General features: G+C 37.1%; 1 protein-coding gene across 1 annotated transcript in view; it reads right to left on the bottom strand.

The window, feature by feature from the left end:
* Positions 1-867: 867 nt before the first annotated feature.
* Positions 868-17,178, bottom strand: part of Klp68D (kinesin-like protein 68D) — a 74,411-nt gene continuing 58,100 nt past the window's right edge. The window contains exons 6-12 of the mRNA XM_089644776.1: positions 16,881-17,017; positions 9,695-9,880; positions 8,161-8,390; positions 4,328-4,428; positions 2,810-3,043; positions 2,013-2,205; positions 868-1,785 (exon numbers count right to left, since the gene is read on the bottom strand). Of these exons, the coding sequence (XP_089500902.1) occupies positions 1,678-1,785; positions 2,013-2,205; positions 2,810-3,043; positions 4,328-4,428; positions 8,161-8,390; positions 9,695-9,880; positions 16,881-17,017 (1,189 nt within the window). The 3' untranslated portion in view covers positions 868-1,677. The remainder of the gene's footprint in view (positions 1,786-2,012; positions 2,206-2,809; positions 3,044-4,327; positions 4,429-8,160; positions 8,391-9,694; positions 9,881-16,880; positions 17,018-17,178) is intronic.

The following is a 17,178-nucleotide window of genomic DNA, read 5'->3' as shown; positions in this document are numbered from 1 at the left end:
CTTCATAGATCACAATACACATGCGACAGCTGCGTGGATAGTTAATAAATACCTTATTAATGTTTCTTACTAATGTATAGCTAGCTCTACAGTCATTTTGCAAGGTCCATCAAACTTAACAATTAACTTCACAACATCCAGATTGGCAGCGTGCGTACAAATACAATGAAATCCGTAAACTCCTGAATCAAATTCAAATGCTTGTGTCATTACGCTACAAAGCCCGCCGTAAAGTGAAAAGGAATATGTATATATTACAAGCACAGAAAAAGAGAAAATATTAACTTGAATTTAATATTGCAATTGGGCCTTAACCTTTTGCGTTTGAACTAACTCAGATTTTTCAATTCCCCTACGCAGAGTATTATCAGCAATCAAAGCTGATTTCTTGCCATATCAACTGTTGATACTATCGCGGACAAAAGGTTAGGTGTGCCCAATAATTTTTAGAATCACTGATTGAAATCAATGTAATGAATTTTTTTAGATTAACTTGTATTTTTATTGAGTAAATAAAAACATTTTAAGAAAAAAAAAATTCAAATATACATCCAATTAATATTATTTATAATTTATCAGTGTAAAAATATTTTTTCAAATAAATAATTCAAAATGAGAAATCAATAAAAAAAACATGCATAAAATGACTACATATAGCGAAACTCTTTTAAGAAGTTCCCACGAATAAATATTATAATTATATTACAGGATTATTATTTTTTTTCTATAAGCGGCACATTGTTTTATAATAGAAAGGTGCTAAAATTACATATTTATTATAAAATTACATTGTGGTGTTTGTTAAAAATACAAAATTAATAATTTATTATGCAACGAAACAAAAATATAAAGTATAATAATTTCACATTTACAAATAAAGAGAGCAAATTTGTATAATTTTCTTGCTCAAATAAAAACACAAAACGTGTAAATAATTATGTATGTACTGTTTCGTATTTTCCGAGAAATCTATGAAAAATGTCTTTTGCTTGTTTTATTTCAATTTAATTCTGGATAAAATGATATCCATAGATGCATTTAGACTGGTTTACACATAATATTAGCAACACAAAAAGCTACCATTGTTTGTGGCAATACCACTTGCAACAAACACACTGAATGCTATAGAAAGAAATCCAAATCAACTTTTAGGCCACACAGACAAACCAATGAAAATGTTTGATAAATTCCATTCACCAAAGAAAAGCAAGGAGTTTACTCCGGGCACATGTATATGCTCACAACACACCTCTGTTGGTCTGTTTCTTCAGTGGTCAACGGACTGTGAGTCACTTTTAGAAGACATGAAAGTAAGGTCATTTCATTACACAAAAAATACAATTTTTTCGCTTATTAACCTTTTGACATCCATCATATCAATACTTGATATGGCAACAAATCGGTATTTATTCACGGCAGTATCAACCCTTGATACATTAACTTTGGTTTTAAATACAAATTTTTCATGCGTAAAGTTTGCCATGAATGATAAATTTTGTGGCACATTCTAACTAAATCGGGTCGACTCTTAATAAGCATCAGATTCAGTGTGTCGCAAGTGGTGTGCGGCCCAACAATCCTCGTGACGCTTATGCAATGTGCGCCGTATAACTAACAGCGGTAACACGGAGGGATATCAAGGTATGTTATTCTACGAGTATCGAGGCGTGTAACGGCTCATCGCACGCCCTGAGTTTTGTGGTGGGCCGTGGTTGGTCTCCTGCGCGCGGTCATGGGCTTCTTAATCTCAAGGTCCGCCTCACGAGTTAGTGCTGAATTGAGAACCTGGGGGAGGAGAGTAAATAACTGGTGATTGAAATGTTATTGGATTCACTGTACTTCTCAATAAATAAAATAAATAAATGAGCACCAAATCGATGATAAGTGCTATGAATGGTTTTTGTTAAAAGCCGATTCTCAGAATATTTTAGTTATGATCAAATCGCAATCGCCCGTCAAGCCAAACGGTGACGTTACTTGACGGATTTTGAAACAACCACCCAAAGACTTACTTCTCTGAGTGCGGCAGGCACGGCGGGCTTCTTGTACGCCTTGGTGGTGGAGCCCAAGACTTCCATCTTCAGCTCCAGCAGGTTCTCGCACTTGTAGCGCAGCTCGGTGCGGCCTCGGAGCGTTTCGCTGATGGGGCGCCTCCGTCCCGGGAATGCCATGGGGCGCACAATGGTCTGCGAATCATCTTCACGCCTGGAATTAAAAAATTAGAAGTTAGACCACCTTTCATCACCTCATTTAATAATCTCTTCTTGTATTACGGTGAGATATGATTTAAACAGTTTCGCATACAAAACATTTAAAAGCTTTCATAAAGCGTTAAACATTTAAATGATTTCAGTTTGCATACAAAAGTTTACCGTAGAAGCTCCCAAAATTTTGAAATAATTCTATGAAGGTTGATTACATTCTATATATTCTCAAGTTTTTAAAAAAAAAAAATTATACAAATGAAAAAAAAAGTGACAATAACTTTCATAATACCTTTGTCTAATTAGAAATGCTTTTTAGTTTCATGTAAAGTGGTAATTACCGTTTACACAGTAAAAACCCTCGGTAACCAACTTTACAAACTTAATTTATGTTTGCATACTAAATTAAAATATTTTTAGTCTCATATTATGATGATTTGTAATAATAAAATTTGAAAGAGTCTTTCATCTGCTTTAAAAAACAGTATTTTATTTTCTCCAGGGGTTAAGACACTTTTCAAGACAGGTTTCGAACCCGTAAACAATATCCAAAAGTCTACCATGCTCATCTTGCGGTACTTTCCACTCACTATGAACTTATTCACCTGTAATCGTGCGGTATTTCCCACTCGTCGGTATCCTCATTGTAGCGCACCCGGTAGACGAGGGCGCGGCCCGCCTCAGGCACGAAGTTGTCGGCCAGCAGCAGCTTGCGCTTCAGGTCCGTGATGAGCTCCTCTTGCTGCGCCTCGCGTTCGCGTCGCTCCTGGTCGTGTGCCTCGCGCGTCTCCACCATCTCCTCACGCACCGAGGCGTATTTCGCCATACACTTCTTCAATCTGAAATAAGCCTTAATATTGTATTCTTGCGACAAATGATTCGGAGATGTCTTCTAAATATAATCGCTCTATAATATATAATTCCCTCTCTAAACACGAGTTATTCTCAATTAGGGAGGTAATAATCAACAGCTTAGAACTTGTTTTTTCTTTGCATTGCTAATATGTGTTGAATTTTCGTTTTATATTATTTTATTTATTTTTGTATAACCTAATCTTTGATAATTACTCATGGTAACTTCTAATGATGTTAGATTTTTGTACGAAAATGTAAGAATTATATCCCAATAAATAAATAAGTATTTTTGGAAAAAAAAGTGAAAAATTAATTCACCATTATGTCCGTTAAAAAAAAAAAAAATCATATTGTTTATTTAAAAAGATTGTTGGAACTCGAGGCGAAGCTTTGTAGTAAATAATAGTCATTTAAAATTCTACATAAGCATATGTATCTGGAAATAGATTTTGAACTCTTTGAACTCTCATTATATAAATAAGCATAAAAGAAGTGCCTGTTTGTTTTGTGATCAACTTCCATATTTTAAATAAGTGTAAAAGAAGTACCTGTTTGTTTTGTGATCAACTTCCATATTTTAAATAAGTGTAAAAGAAGTACCTGTTTGTTTTGTGATCAACTTCCATATTATAAATAAGTGTAAAAGAAGTACCTGTTTGTTTTGTGATCAACTTCCATATTATAAATAAGTGTAAAAAAAGTACCTGTTTGTTTTGTGATTAACTTCCATATTATAAATAAGTGTAAAAGAAGTACCTGTTTGAATATTGAAGACAATATTAGTGATTTCTAAACGAAAATCTGAAACAGAAAAATCAGAAAAGGAAACGGTCACATCTGGGACTCGAACCCAGGACCCTTGTCTTTCCGGGACAGTGCTCTACCAACTGAGCTAATGGGACCCTATTCCCCTCGGTCACTTTTAACTGTATCATACTTCGAATAAGAACTACTAACATTGTCTTCATTTTTTCACCGCACATTTTTATTGGCAACTATCTTTATGTATGATCGCAAGATTCAACCCGAACTAAATGCAATCCAGACAGCGTCTTTTTAGATAAACCTATCTTATTTTTTATTTTTAATGTGCGACATCTGTTGACTTTTCTGCAAGTCTAGAATGAATATTTATTTTTCGGAATAACTTTATTGATTTATCTGTTTCAGATTTTCGTTTAGAAATCACTAACATTGTCTTCAATATTTAAATATTACAATTTGAGGTTTTACTCAATAAAGTTATTCCAAAAAATAAAAAAAAGTACCTGCTTGTTTTGTGATCAACCTCTTGTTGAAGTGTAGCAAATGTGTTGTTGACAATGACGGTAGTTTCTTCCTCTAGGTCTATTTTTTGCTGCATTTCAACCTGAAATTGAAATACATATGTTTAAGCACATTTCTTAATCTAATTATTATTAGCTGATGTGTACCCGGTGTTACTCGCGGTTATGGTTTAAGTCCATAGGACACATACATACGAACATTACCTTTTATTCATATACGGCCTTAATAATAAAAAACACATCCCAACTGTTAAACAGTGTTTTAGTTACACTTTGAATAAAGTCTGTACAAGCTCTGTTTTGAATTCTTACTAATAAAAAATGTCTAAATGTGCAGAAAGCGAAAGAGTTTTGGTTGATTTTGTGATTCAAGTCATGTTTTGGTTCATAATTTCTATTCTAATGACCAATTCACTATTATATTAATATAATTCAATTTATTTACTTTTATTTGTATTATTTATATATTATTTATTTATATTTATGTGCGAAATCGTAGCTATTCGATGTCTGCTAGTTAGGTAGGACCATAAATGAACCTACAGGTGCATAATATTGAGCTGCGCATATTATTTTCATAAGGAATTTCTAGAAAAGGATTAAAATATCTTTAAAAATACATCATAACAATAGTCTCTCAAATCTCAAATGCCATTGGAGCAAGCAGCAAGCGTGCAAAAAAGTTAAAGTCCGCCAACTAATAAGCAGTTTGCCGCGTAGACTTTGTGAGATTTTTCTGTGCAGTGCCATGGCAGGGTTGCAGTACGCAAACGGTTCTGAGGCAAAGAACCCGCTATCATTATTTGCGGTTAACAAAATTACTTGCGGTGTCCTTTGATCAAACCGCTTGGTAAAATTAACCACAACAAGTCTTTCTTTCTCCCTCAGTTCATATAGTAAACGAAAGCGTAAAAAAGAGACGGCGTATATCCACAGCTCTGTCTTCAACTGTCAAGTTAAGAGTGAGTAATCACTAACAAGCAAATATGTATAATCCATTGCCTTTACACCAATTTAAAATAAGATCAACAGTATGAACCTTTTGGAATGCTGCAACTTTTACTATCCGAATTCGAGTGGCTTTTTCGAGGGATGTACTTTAACAGTTTTAAAATTGTGTTTACTTTGTCCATGGGATGGTTTTGTTTTGATTTTTAATGTTTAGTCTCGATTTTAACGTTTCACCATCTACACCTTACCACCAACGCTCCATTTCTTCACCCGCTGACCTACGCTTTTTCGATTTTTTACCTACTGAACTCTCTGACCAACGCTATTTTCCACTGACTGTCCTATCTCAACCGCCGACCCACCGCTTTTCCACTGTTTTTCGAGTTATTTTATCCAGTATCATACCGCCGAATATCGCATTTCCCAACCGCCGACCCGCCGCTTTTCAATTGATTTTCGAGTGATTTTTTCCAGTATTATACCGCCGAATATCGCTTTTTTTCGCTACCGATATTTCCCCGCCGACCTCCGCATTTCCACTATTTTCCGATAATCTGACAATTTTTGTGCGTGTTTTTCTATCATGTTTTTATCCGGAGTGCCTAAACCGGTTGTTGTAAAACGAAAACCATTAACGATTTCCCAAAAAATTGAAATCATCAGAGAGTTAGACGCGTCGCGCGGAGAAACGCGCATTCAATTGGCAAAAAGGCTCGCGATTCCGGTGACAACTTTAAATGGAATAGTGGCGAAAAGGGAGAATATCTTGAAACAATCACAGGAAACAGGACCTCTGAATCGCCAGAAGACAAAGTCCAGCAAGTACGAGAAGGTGGAGGCTGTCCTTCTGGAATGGTTCAGACAAAAACGCGCTCTCAACCTTCCACTAAGTGTACCAATAATCAAGGAAAGGGCTGAAGATATAGCACGGAGGCTAAATATTCCATTCACGGCCTCCAACGGCTGGATCGACAGATTCCGGCGACGTGCTAACATTGTGTACAAAACAGTCAATGGGGAGTGCAACAGTGTGAATAAGGAGGTAGTAGACGTATGGAGGACGACCACGCTGCCGGCTCTTCTGGCAGCTTACAAGCCAAGTGATGTGTACAATGCAGATGAATGCGGACTGTTTTTTAATATGTTGCCAGATAAAACATTTGCCTTTAAAGGAGAAGCCTGCCATGGTGGGAAACGGAGCAAGGAGAGGATCACAGTTCTGGTATGTGCCAATGCGGATGGTTCCGACAAGTGGCCTTTATGGGTAATCGGGAAGGCCAAAAACCCAAGATGTTTTAAAAACATCAGGAACCTTCCGTGCACATACCGGAACAATAAATCGGCATGGATGACATGCAAGACTTTCCACGAATACCTCCTCAGCATGGACCGGAAGATGGCTGCACAAGACAGAAAAATAATTTTGTTTGTGGACCACTGCGCTGCACATCCAAAGGACCTTGGATATTTGAAGAATGTAAGGGTGGAATTTCTTCCCGCCAATACAACATCAGTGCTGCAACCTATGGACCAGGGAATAATTGCTTCCCTGAAGCAGCACTTCAGGAAAAAAATGGTCTGTAGGTTGCTACAAAAGATAAATGAAGAAAATCAAATGTATAAATTGGATTTGCTCGAAGCCGTTTGCTTCCTTTCGTCTTCCTGGAACTCGGTGACACAGCAAACCGTTGCCAACTGCTTCAGGAAAGCCGGGTTCCAAGACACGCCAGAAGAGAGGGAGCAGCCTGAAGATGATTTCGATGCCACATGGGATGTTCTCCGGGGAAGAATGGAATTGCCGGAGACATTTTCGGATTACGTCCGAATCGATTCTGAATTGGTTCCTTGTGGAGTACAGGACACATCCGATCTATGCTCCGAGGAACCAGAAGAGGATGAAGAAGATATTGCTGAAGAAAATGAAAACCCCAAGAAAATACCAACCTGTGGGCAAGCACTCGCCCACTTAGATGCCTTTCAGCATTTCTTGATGGGGAGTACAGAAGTGCCCGAGTGCTTCAAGGGTTATTTGGCAGAGATGCAAAATTTTACAACAAAAGAATTTAATAATAGAGTTAAGCAATCTACTATAGATAAATACTTCGAAAAAAAATAATAATTTATATGTAGGTATGTAAATAAACTTTTTATAATCAACTATGTTCTACCATTTTTCATTTATTTCACTTTCCCACCTTTTTCTAAATACATAATACTAATTACCATGATAACTAGAAGATGTATATATATATTATTTTTTTTGACCGCTTGGATCATATGAGCTTGTTTTCATGACAATTTAACGTAGGTAGACATAGGAATGACGTATGCCCCGGACTCGAGTTATTAAATGGCTAAAATTGAATCCCACTTAAGAAGTTTTCCCACTTAAGAAGTTTTTTTTCCCCGGTCCCTTGGAAAACTTCTTAAGAGAGTTTCACTGTATATATTTCTTTGTTATTCTCTGGGAACAACTGAAGTAACCATTTTCTTACAGATTTCCTAGATAAAATGAATTTGTTTTGTAATTTTTTTAGCGTTTGGAGTAAAAAAATCTATTCATTTCTAAAAAGGTACGTATTTGTTTTTACAACATCTTTAAAAAAAAGAAATATATAGCACATATAAAATACTTGGAAATATTCAGAAATTAAGTGAGAAATTTCGAGTTCATACAACAAATAAACTTCTCTCTTCCGCTGTATAATCAATGGGTATAAATTTTTATGATGAAATATCAGTTTAGTCAATTTTTAGTTTATTAGTCAGTTTTTACTACACGGTTGTTTATATATTGTATAAAATTTACACCACGTTTATTGGTAAGGCTGATAAAAGATAGATATCAAGCCAACTCCCCTTACCTCTCGCTTTTTCCGCTCGGATATCTCGATGCTCCTCTGCTCCAGGATGATCTGGCTCTCATTAAGGTTGTTGATGATGTCCTTCTCTCCACCGCCCCCACGCACCAGCCGGTCCTGCAGCAGCTTGATCTTGGCCTCCAGCTCTGAGGTCTTGCAGCGCTCCGCCTCAATGTGCGACTCGGCTTCCATGCTCTGGTTTACCAGCTCCACCGTTAGGGCTTCCACTTCCACTAGAAAATAACAAAAATACATTAAATTTTACAATTGCAACATACATCACATGCGTACACATCTTTTTCCTTTTGTTCTATCCAGGTCAGGGATTTATCGCACCGACGCAGTGCCTCCAGTCGTACCTGTCCTGCGCTACTTCAGTGGCCTCTATCTATAACTGGCCTATCCTTATTGATGCACACGTCAATTGGCTGGTGCTGAGTTTCTCGAAACATTCAAACTCCACCAAACGCCAGAGTTGGCGGTGAACCTGTCAATATTCTTTGCCCTTTTCAGTAACACTTAGATATTAGTTACTATTTTTTTTTATACCGACGATTTTCACCGGACAACGCCCATCATCGCCTAGAAGTCAATGATTAGGTAATGCAAAATGGTAAAAGAGATACAGAATACAAAATCCAGCGTATCTCAAACACATTTTACTGTAGCCCTTTTCAGTAAAATGTACTCGCAGCTTGTTTGCTTGTTTAAACTGGGGTGAGGGAATGGGAGAGCAATTTCTTTAGTAATACAGTAATACTAATGGGCTCATTTTTTTAAATGCATTTTAATTACCAAATAGTTTTTCTAACATTACCTAAATTATAGAATATGTGATGTAAACAACAACTGGATATCGCACAAAACTCTCGTTTGGGGGATGTGTATTACTCCCCTCCAGCGCGGTTGGGTTAAACACAATTTTAGAGTGGTTATTTAGGATAATACAGAATAAAAATAACAATGAATAGGAAATCTAATTGAGTATAAGACCATCGTAAGATTCTGCAGGTCTCACAGACTGCGGTGGGCTGGACATGTTGAAACAATGCCAGAATGCCGGATGCCAAAAATTATGATTGTGTGGGTGCCCCAGTGGAAGCTTGCATGCCCATCACTTTCCCAACAGTGTCTCTGAACAGCGTTAGCATAGAAGGGAGTGTTAGTCACAATTGCATTCAAGTTGGATTAGTACAGATAATTAATGCATCGGGCATTCGTTGACCACATGTTCGGTGGTCTGCAACGCACGGTATTCACTCATCGCCGAATGTTTATGGCCCCACCTTTGCATCATGTGGGCAATATGTCATAACCAAAGGTGTATAGAGTGCATGGAAGAGGACTGGAGCTGGACAGGAGTTGAAGAAGTTAAGGAGAATGAAAGAGCCGTGAGTGCATTTGCGGAGGAGGCCAAATCCTATCCCGGGATATAGCGCAGTGATGATGAAAGGCCTTGGGATCCTCGTAATGGACTGGCTTGTTGCCGTCCGCATGGAAACAGTGTGAACAAGTCACGAGTGAGATGATTTAGTACCGTTGTTTTCCTGCGGCAGTGGGGAGCTAGTCTTGGTCCTCGGTGCACGCTTGGGCTTCTCCTTCTTCTTCACCTCCGTCACCTTACGGTCCATCAGCAGCTGCCGCAGTCGGGCGATCTCCTCCTTGTACTCGTGCAGCTTGGCATCTTTGGGATCCTCGTTGCGGACTGGCTTGTTCTTGATTGCTGCAAACAAAAACCAAAATATATTAAAGGTTGCGCATGTAGAGTTGATGTAAACAAGACGTACTTGGAATTGTGTGTATGTTTGTACATGTTTACACTTCCGACAGCGTTGACAACACTGTCGGAATTCTATTTATTGTAATTAGTGAAAAAGTGTCATCAAGTATACGCATCCATATTTTGAAGATTCAAAAGTTCATAAAAACCTTTAAAAAGTTTTTGCAGTTTGTATTTTTTAAATTATCGATGATGTTTAAATTTTACTTTAAAAATTTAAAAAAAAAGTCAACCGATATGAAAGAGGCTTCTTTGTAATAAGTCTGCTATACGAAAAAGTGTTTTGAGCAGCGCTGGGAGGTGGGAGGCCAACAACGAACACTTGAGACAAGCAGGAGTGATGGCATTTCCCAGATATGTCCAGGATTCTCCAAGGATTGTAGACCTCATGAAGATAACAATCATTTCAAATATCATCAATATACAGCATTTTCTCAGTAATCCGCCGCTCAATTATCCGACAACTACCATAATTCGCCGTTATTTTTTACTAGCTAAAAGCACAAAATCAAGTTTTATAATTTGCTGGTGTTCGTTTGTCAAATTCCGCGCGCCTTACTCGAGCACCAAACTGTGTACACTGATGGGTTGGATTATCTTATTCTTACACGCTCCGGTACTATACCACCGTCTCACTTGCTAGAGTAACTATTTTACCTGGGTTCATTATTCTTGTTTTAATGGGTTGGTCCTCTGTCTATTCTTTTTATTTATTTTACCAGGGTTCATTATTGTTGTTTTAATGGGTTGGTCCTCTGTGTATTATTTTTATTTATTTTACCAGGGTTCATTATTCTTGTTTTAATGGGTTGGTCCTCTGTGTATTATTTTTATTTATTTTACCAGGGTTCATTATTCTTGTTTTAATGGGTTGGTCCTCTGTCTATTCTTTTTATTTATTTTACCAGGGTTCATTATTGTTGTTTTAATGGGTTGGTCCTCTGTGTATTATTTTTATTTATTTTACCAGGGTTCATTATTCTTGTTTTAATGGGTTGGTCCTCTGTGTATTATTTTTTATTTATTTTACCAGGGTTCATTATTCTTGTTTTAATGGGTTGGTCCTCTGTCTATTCTTTTTATTTATTTTACCAGGGTTCATTACTGTTGTTTTAATGGGTTGGTCCTCTGTGTATTATTTTTATTTATTTTACCAGGGTTCATTATTCTTGTTTTAATGGGTTGGTCCTCTGTGTATTTTTTTTTTTTTTTTTTTTTATTAAGGAGAAAAAACAGATACAGATATCAATTGACAAAAATATATACGAAACATCAACTAGAGAATTCACCTGCATCCAAACTATTTCTCACGAATTAACTTAAACAGCAGAAGACATTTACAAATATTTTCACTTATAAATAGGGGAAAAATATATACATAAGAATATTATTTTACAAATAGAGATATGAAAGAAATGCGCAATATCCTTTTAAGAATTTACAAATTATTTTTGAAAAAATTTAGAGGGTAAAACAAAAAAAAAAATATATATAAATAGATAAACAATGTTAAACAGAAAGTAAAAAAATATAAATATATTTAAACGAAGTATGTCTAAGTTGTTTACTTTGAACTTTGTAGGAAAACAGTCTTCATTTTTCTACTAAAAGTAGTGCGTGTATCAAAAAATAAGTCAGAGTCCTTGAGGTTTTGATTCTGATTAAGTGATTCGCACATTCTTCTGATTGGATCCCTGACACCAGCATTTGTACGCATCCTGCTAATGTGGAATAAGTCGTTAAGCCTTGTTACTCTGGGTGGTACTTTGAAGTTTATCAATTTCAGTAAGTCGGGACAGTCAATAACGTTGTTACAGATTTTATACAGAGTCATGAGATCAAGGTATGTTCGCCGGTTAGATAGAGTGGAGACGTTATAACTCGTGAGCATATTTATGTACCCACGTTTGGGTGCGCTCATTCTGTAATTGAGGCATCGCAGAAATTTCTTTTGAATATTTTCAATATTTTCTTTATAGATATCGTAAAATGGATTCCATATGGAGGTGCAGTATTCAAGTTGAGAACGGACCAGAGTGTGGTAAAGAAGAAGATATGTTTCAGGTTTTCGAAATTCACGGCTGTTTCTGATGACAAATCCTAGCATGCTGTAAGCTTTATTCACAATATTATCTATGTGCGCATCGAAGTGGAGTTTGGAATCAAAAAGTACGCCTAGATCTCTTATACAGTAAACGCGCTCGAGTAAATAATTACCAATACAATAATTGTGTTTGATAGCGTTGTGATTTTTAGTAAAACTTATTTGTTTACATTTATTGTAACTTAGGTAAATTTTGTTTTCATTGCAAAACGTTTCGAACCTTACTAAGTCGCTTTGTATGAGAAGACAATCGTTTAAATTTCGAACAATGGCAAATATTTTTATGTCGTCAGCGTACAAAAGATATAAACAATGCATGAAACATTTAGAAACAGTGTTAATAAAAAGAATAAACAACAGCGGACCCAGGATTGACCCCTGTGGCACGCCAGAAGTAACTGGTTCCCATGTAGAAGTCTGTCCTCGTAATGATACGGCTTGTTGTCTTTTTGTTAAATATGAGATAAACCAACGTAATAAATTTCCTCTAATTCCGTTGTACATAATTTTTTTAATAAGAATAAGGTGGTCAACCTTGTCGAAAGCTTTTTTGAAATCGCAATATATTGCATCTACCTGGTGGCCTCGATCCATGCTAGTAAATAAGAAATTTGAGTAAATAAGTAAATTACTCGTGGTAGATTTGCCTTTTACAAACCCGTGTTGTTGTTCAGTAATTTTGGCAGCAAGCTGGGGATATATATTGTTATGGACAAGTCTTTCCAATAGTTTAGGGATCGCCGAGAGAATGGATATTGGCCTATAGTTTTCCACTCTTTGACGCGAGTCACCCTTGTGGACCGGTATAATATAGGCCAACTTCCACCTATCAGGGAAAATCCCATCACTCAGGCATTTATTAAATATTATGGTAAGCGGCACACACAGTGACGACGCAGCAGATCTAAGGAAAAACGCCGGTATTCCATCGTGACCCGCACCCTTGTTTATGTCTATCGATTTTAAACTCGATTGCACTTCCTTTTCCGTTAGTTTAACTGTGTGAATGTGCGCAAGTCCAGAGTCCTGAACTTCCTCAAGTTGGTCAATGTTAATAATTGGGTCATTGATAGAGGAAGGTTCAAATGTTGACTTAAAGAATTCAGAGAACATATCACAAATTTCCTGGGCATCGTTAGATTTGCGCCCTTCGAAGGACATTGCAGCAGGGTATCCATCAGACGATTTTAATGAGGATATGTATGACCAAAAGCTTTTGATATTATTTTGCAATGAACTTTCGATGTTGTCAAAAAATAACCTTCGGGTTTCATAAGTCAATTTTTTGTATGTAGCACGTAAGAAGGAAAATTCACAATAGTCAGAAAGACCTTTATATGTCTTCCATTTGAGCCAGACTTTATCTTTTTTCCTTGATAACCTAATAAGTTCTGGAGTAAACCATATGGGGAATTTGTCATTTCGTCGTGCCAATACTGGAATAAGCTTATCAATTACACTGTTTATTTTTAAATAGAATAGATCTACTGCTTTTTCGACTGGTAAATTTGCGATTTCAGATAACCAATCAATACAATTAATGTTCTCATTAATCTGAGCATAATTAGCTTTCCTGAAATTGCGCCTACGCTGTATTTTGTTTTTGATTTTTGGTTGAATTACGAAGGATATATCAAATTCAAGGGCTGGGTGGTGTCTATCCTCTGAGAGGAGAGGGTTGTTGCTACGTTTAACATTTGTTTCGCGACTGTAGAATACGAGGTCTAAGTATTTTTCATTATGGTTTGGTATACAGTTATATTGAAGTAAGTCCATCAATGACATTGCTTGAAGCAAAGTTTTCGATGCAGCCGTATTTGAGGAGGCGAGACCTTGACTGCTGTCTTCGGAAAATGACCAAGTCAGAGTTGGTAGATTCATATCTCCTAGTACACAAAAAGTATTATTTGGTTGTGATGAATATACAGATTCCAGGTTTTCGGAGAACGTATCATAGACCGTAGGTTGTGAGGCAGGAGGTATGTATACTGCACATATGATGAGATTGAAAGACCTTACCGGAATAGAAATGAAGATTTGTTCGATTTGACCATTTTCCCAGTCATCGAGCCGGGAAGATGCAAGCTCCTTGCGCACTGCTACCAACACACCGCCTCCGTCCATTTTACCAGTGAGTGTACGGTCCCTATCACGTCGGAACACCGTGTAACGCGAATCTATGAATTCAGCCGTATTTATACTTGCTACAAGCCATGTTTCGACTAGAACTATAACGTCGTAGTTATTCGATAATACATTAATTAGTAGCTCCTGGGTTTTGGTCCTAATACCACCACAGTTCTGGTAATAAACGGATATAGATGATGATGAGATCATTTTACCAGAGTAGGAGTGCCGTTTGACATATTCCACAATCGCACGAGTGATACATTATGCAGGGCATATGAGGCTTCGAAATTACATAAAAAACATAGACTACTTATTAGATCAAGGAATGTGAAATATGTTGACATTTTAGAATGTGAATGAATATGTGAGAAACATGGTATTGGTTTAAAGTTATAGGGATATTGCGCGGTAAACAAAAATATAAAGTAGCTTTGAAAGAAACAAATTACAGGATACAGAATACTGTGAGAAAGCGGATACCGAAGACAGCAGTAACATGTTTGTAGTCACATGTTTTCATGTGTGATTATCTTTTGAAGGTCTCCTTCACGGCGAATGGTGAAAACCCGAGAGAGATCGTTCCTCTTCGCCAGAATACTGCCGTTCCGCACCCATATGTATTTAAAGCCGTTAGCTTTTCCGGCGGCTCGTTTTTTGGCAAATAGGATTTTATTTTTCAATGTAAGGTGCTCATTTATATAAAAATTGGTGGTGGGAGCACCAAATCCTAATTGTTCCGTGGTAAGGCCGCGGCGAGTCCTTGCTGCAGCGATGACATCATCACGAAGTCGCTTTGTGGAGAGCTGGACGACTATATTGCGTGGACGGTTGGAGGGCGAGGAGTGGCCGCGAGCGACGCGATGCGCAGAAACCACACAGCTACTTGGAAGCGGGACGTTAATGTTGGATCCTATTTTTTCTATTAATGTCATCAAATTTTCGCCCTTTGCTTCGGGAATCCCATGGATGTCTACATTGCATATTCTGCTACGCTGCTCCATCTCATCTTGTGCATCTCGGAGTGACTGGACTTCTTGCCGGAGGTTTGAGTTTTCTTCTTGGAGAACGCTCACACATCCCAGAATTTTTGTGTATTGATCCTTCCACTCGTTAGACAGCGCATCTAATTTTAACTGAACAGCGTCAATTGCTTTCTTGTTTTCATTGCGCATGATTTCAAGTTTCGACTCAAAAAAATTGATTAATGAGTCAGTGTCAATGTTAATCATTGACTGATGCGCCGACGGTGAATCAATAGGGCCAGACGTGGTTGCTAAAGGTGAAGATGTATCTTTCTTTGCACTGCAAACCTTGCGAGTTTTAGACATTTTGGTTGATTTATTTCTTAGTTTGTAGGTAGGTTTCTTACAGTTGTTCAGAAATACCCCTTATTGAGTTAAAAATAATTTAACTTATTTGTCTATGACAAAAAAAATAACCTCTTCACAAATTCAAAAACATAAATTGTCTGTGGTTGTGGTTTACAATGACAGTGAATTCGTTATGCGTAATTTTTCAGGGCAATATGTAAAGTTGTTTCGCACTGTCACCACGAAATACACTATTATTTTGATAAATTTTTCACTAGTTTATATGTTTCAACTTTGATTATTTGCTAAATTTGCTTAAATTTCACTACTTTTGTCATTAAATATGGATCTGTCAGAATCAGCTGTTGTTTTCACTTGTCCATAGATGAAGATTATTTTTATTTATTTTACCAGGGTTCATTATTCTTGTTTTAATGGGTTGGTCCTCTGTCTATTCTTTTTATTTATTTTACCAGGGTTCATTATTCTTGTTTTAATGGGTTGGTCCTCTGTCTATTCTTTTTATTTATTTTACCAGGGTTCATTATTGTTGTTTTAATGGGTTGGTCCTCTGTGTATTATTTTTTATTTATTTTACCAGGGTTCAATATTGTTGTTTTAGTGGGTTGGTTCTCTGTGTATTATTTATTTTTTATATTAACTCCACACAGGAGGCTCTGAGGAAAATAGTTTTCAACTCTGGGGATGATGCGTAAAGGGTATTTTTGAGGAGGGGAAGGAGTGAACATGAGTCTTGAAGAGATCCATGTTGTAGGAGGGAGGAAACACAGAGGCCGGCAAATCATTCCACAGCCGAGCTGTTGTACTCAAGAACAAGTCTTAGAAGTGACCCGTTCTCATGTCACAAATGTCAATACACAGAATACATATGGTGGGTGCGCATTTGGTGTGTTTCCCGAGTATGCACCAGTGCCGAAGGGATCAAGACGCTAGTTCCTCAGAGCATCTTCCATTGGAATACCGGTAGAACAAGGACAGCATACCTAACTTAAGATAGGGGAATCTATCAAACAAACCGCCCGTTTCTGCAGAGAGTCAAGGATTCTAGAAACTGTCCCATGTATTTCTGTTTGTTTCATCTTGCCACGTTTTCCATTTGAATAAGTTAACAAAATGTAGTCTTCTGGCAAGCGTAAACATGACGACTTCAACCAAAAAATAGAAATTTTACGAAAGATCGATAGCTGTGTTTGTTTTTACGAAATACCTATTTTAATTTTGAGAATATTTTGTATGTACGAATTATAATCCGCTGTTTTCACTAGTCGGACGTTTGCCCGGTTTTTGGGGAGGCGCATTATTGAGACAATGCTGTAATATTATGAAAAAATATAGGTTTTGACAAATTATAACTAATATTGAAAAAAAATTTATTCACCTTTAGCTCTGTGCGAGTATCGCAAAGTAGTGATTGTCTCTTCGTAATTGTACGACGCAGGTCCAATATTGGCAATCATGATCGTCTTAGAGTTTCCTCCCAATGAGTCTTGCAAGATCCTGGTTAATTTTGAGTCTCTGGAAAAATACACACAAATTTAAAGTAAACATGTAGATTTTAAAAATTATAACGATTCGGAAATTCGAGTGAGAAGAGTTTCTTGGGCCACCACAGGCAAAGTTGAGGAAAGCAACTTCTGAGGATGTGCACAGAGTGTGGGCCTTCAACGGGATGACGC

Source organism: Hesperophylax consimilis, chromosome 21 (genome assembly GCF_061612785.1).
Source record: "Hesperophylax consimilis isolate HC1 chromosome 21, BYU_Hcon_1.0, whole genome shotgun sequence".
Classification (NCBI taxonomy): domain Eukaryota; kingdom Metazoa; phylum Arthropoda; class Insecta; order Trichoptera; family Limnephilidae; genus Hesperophylax; species Hesperophylax consimilis.
This window is presented reverse-complemented; position numbering and strand designations above follow the sequence as displayed.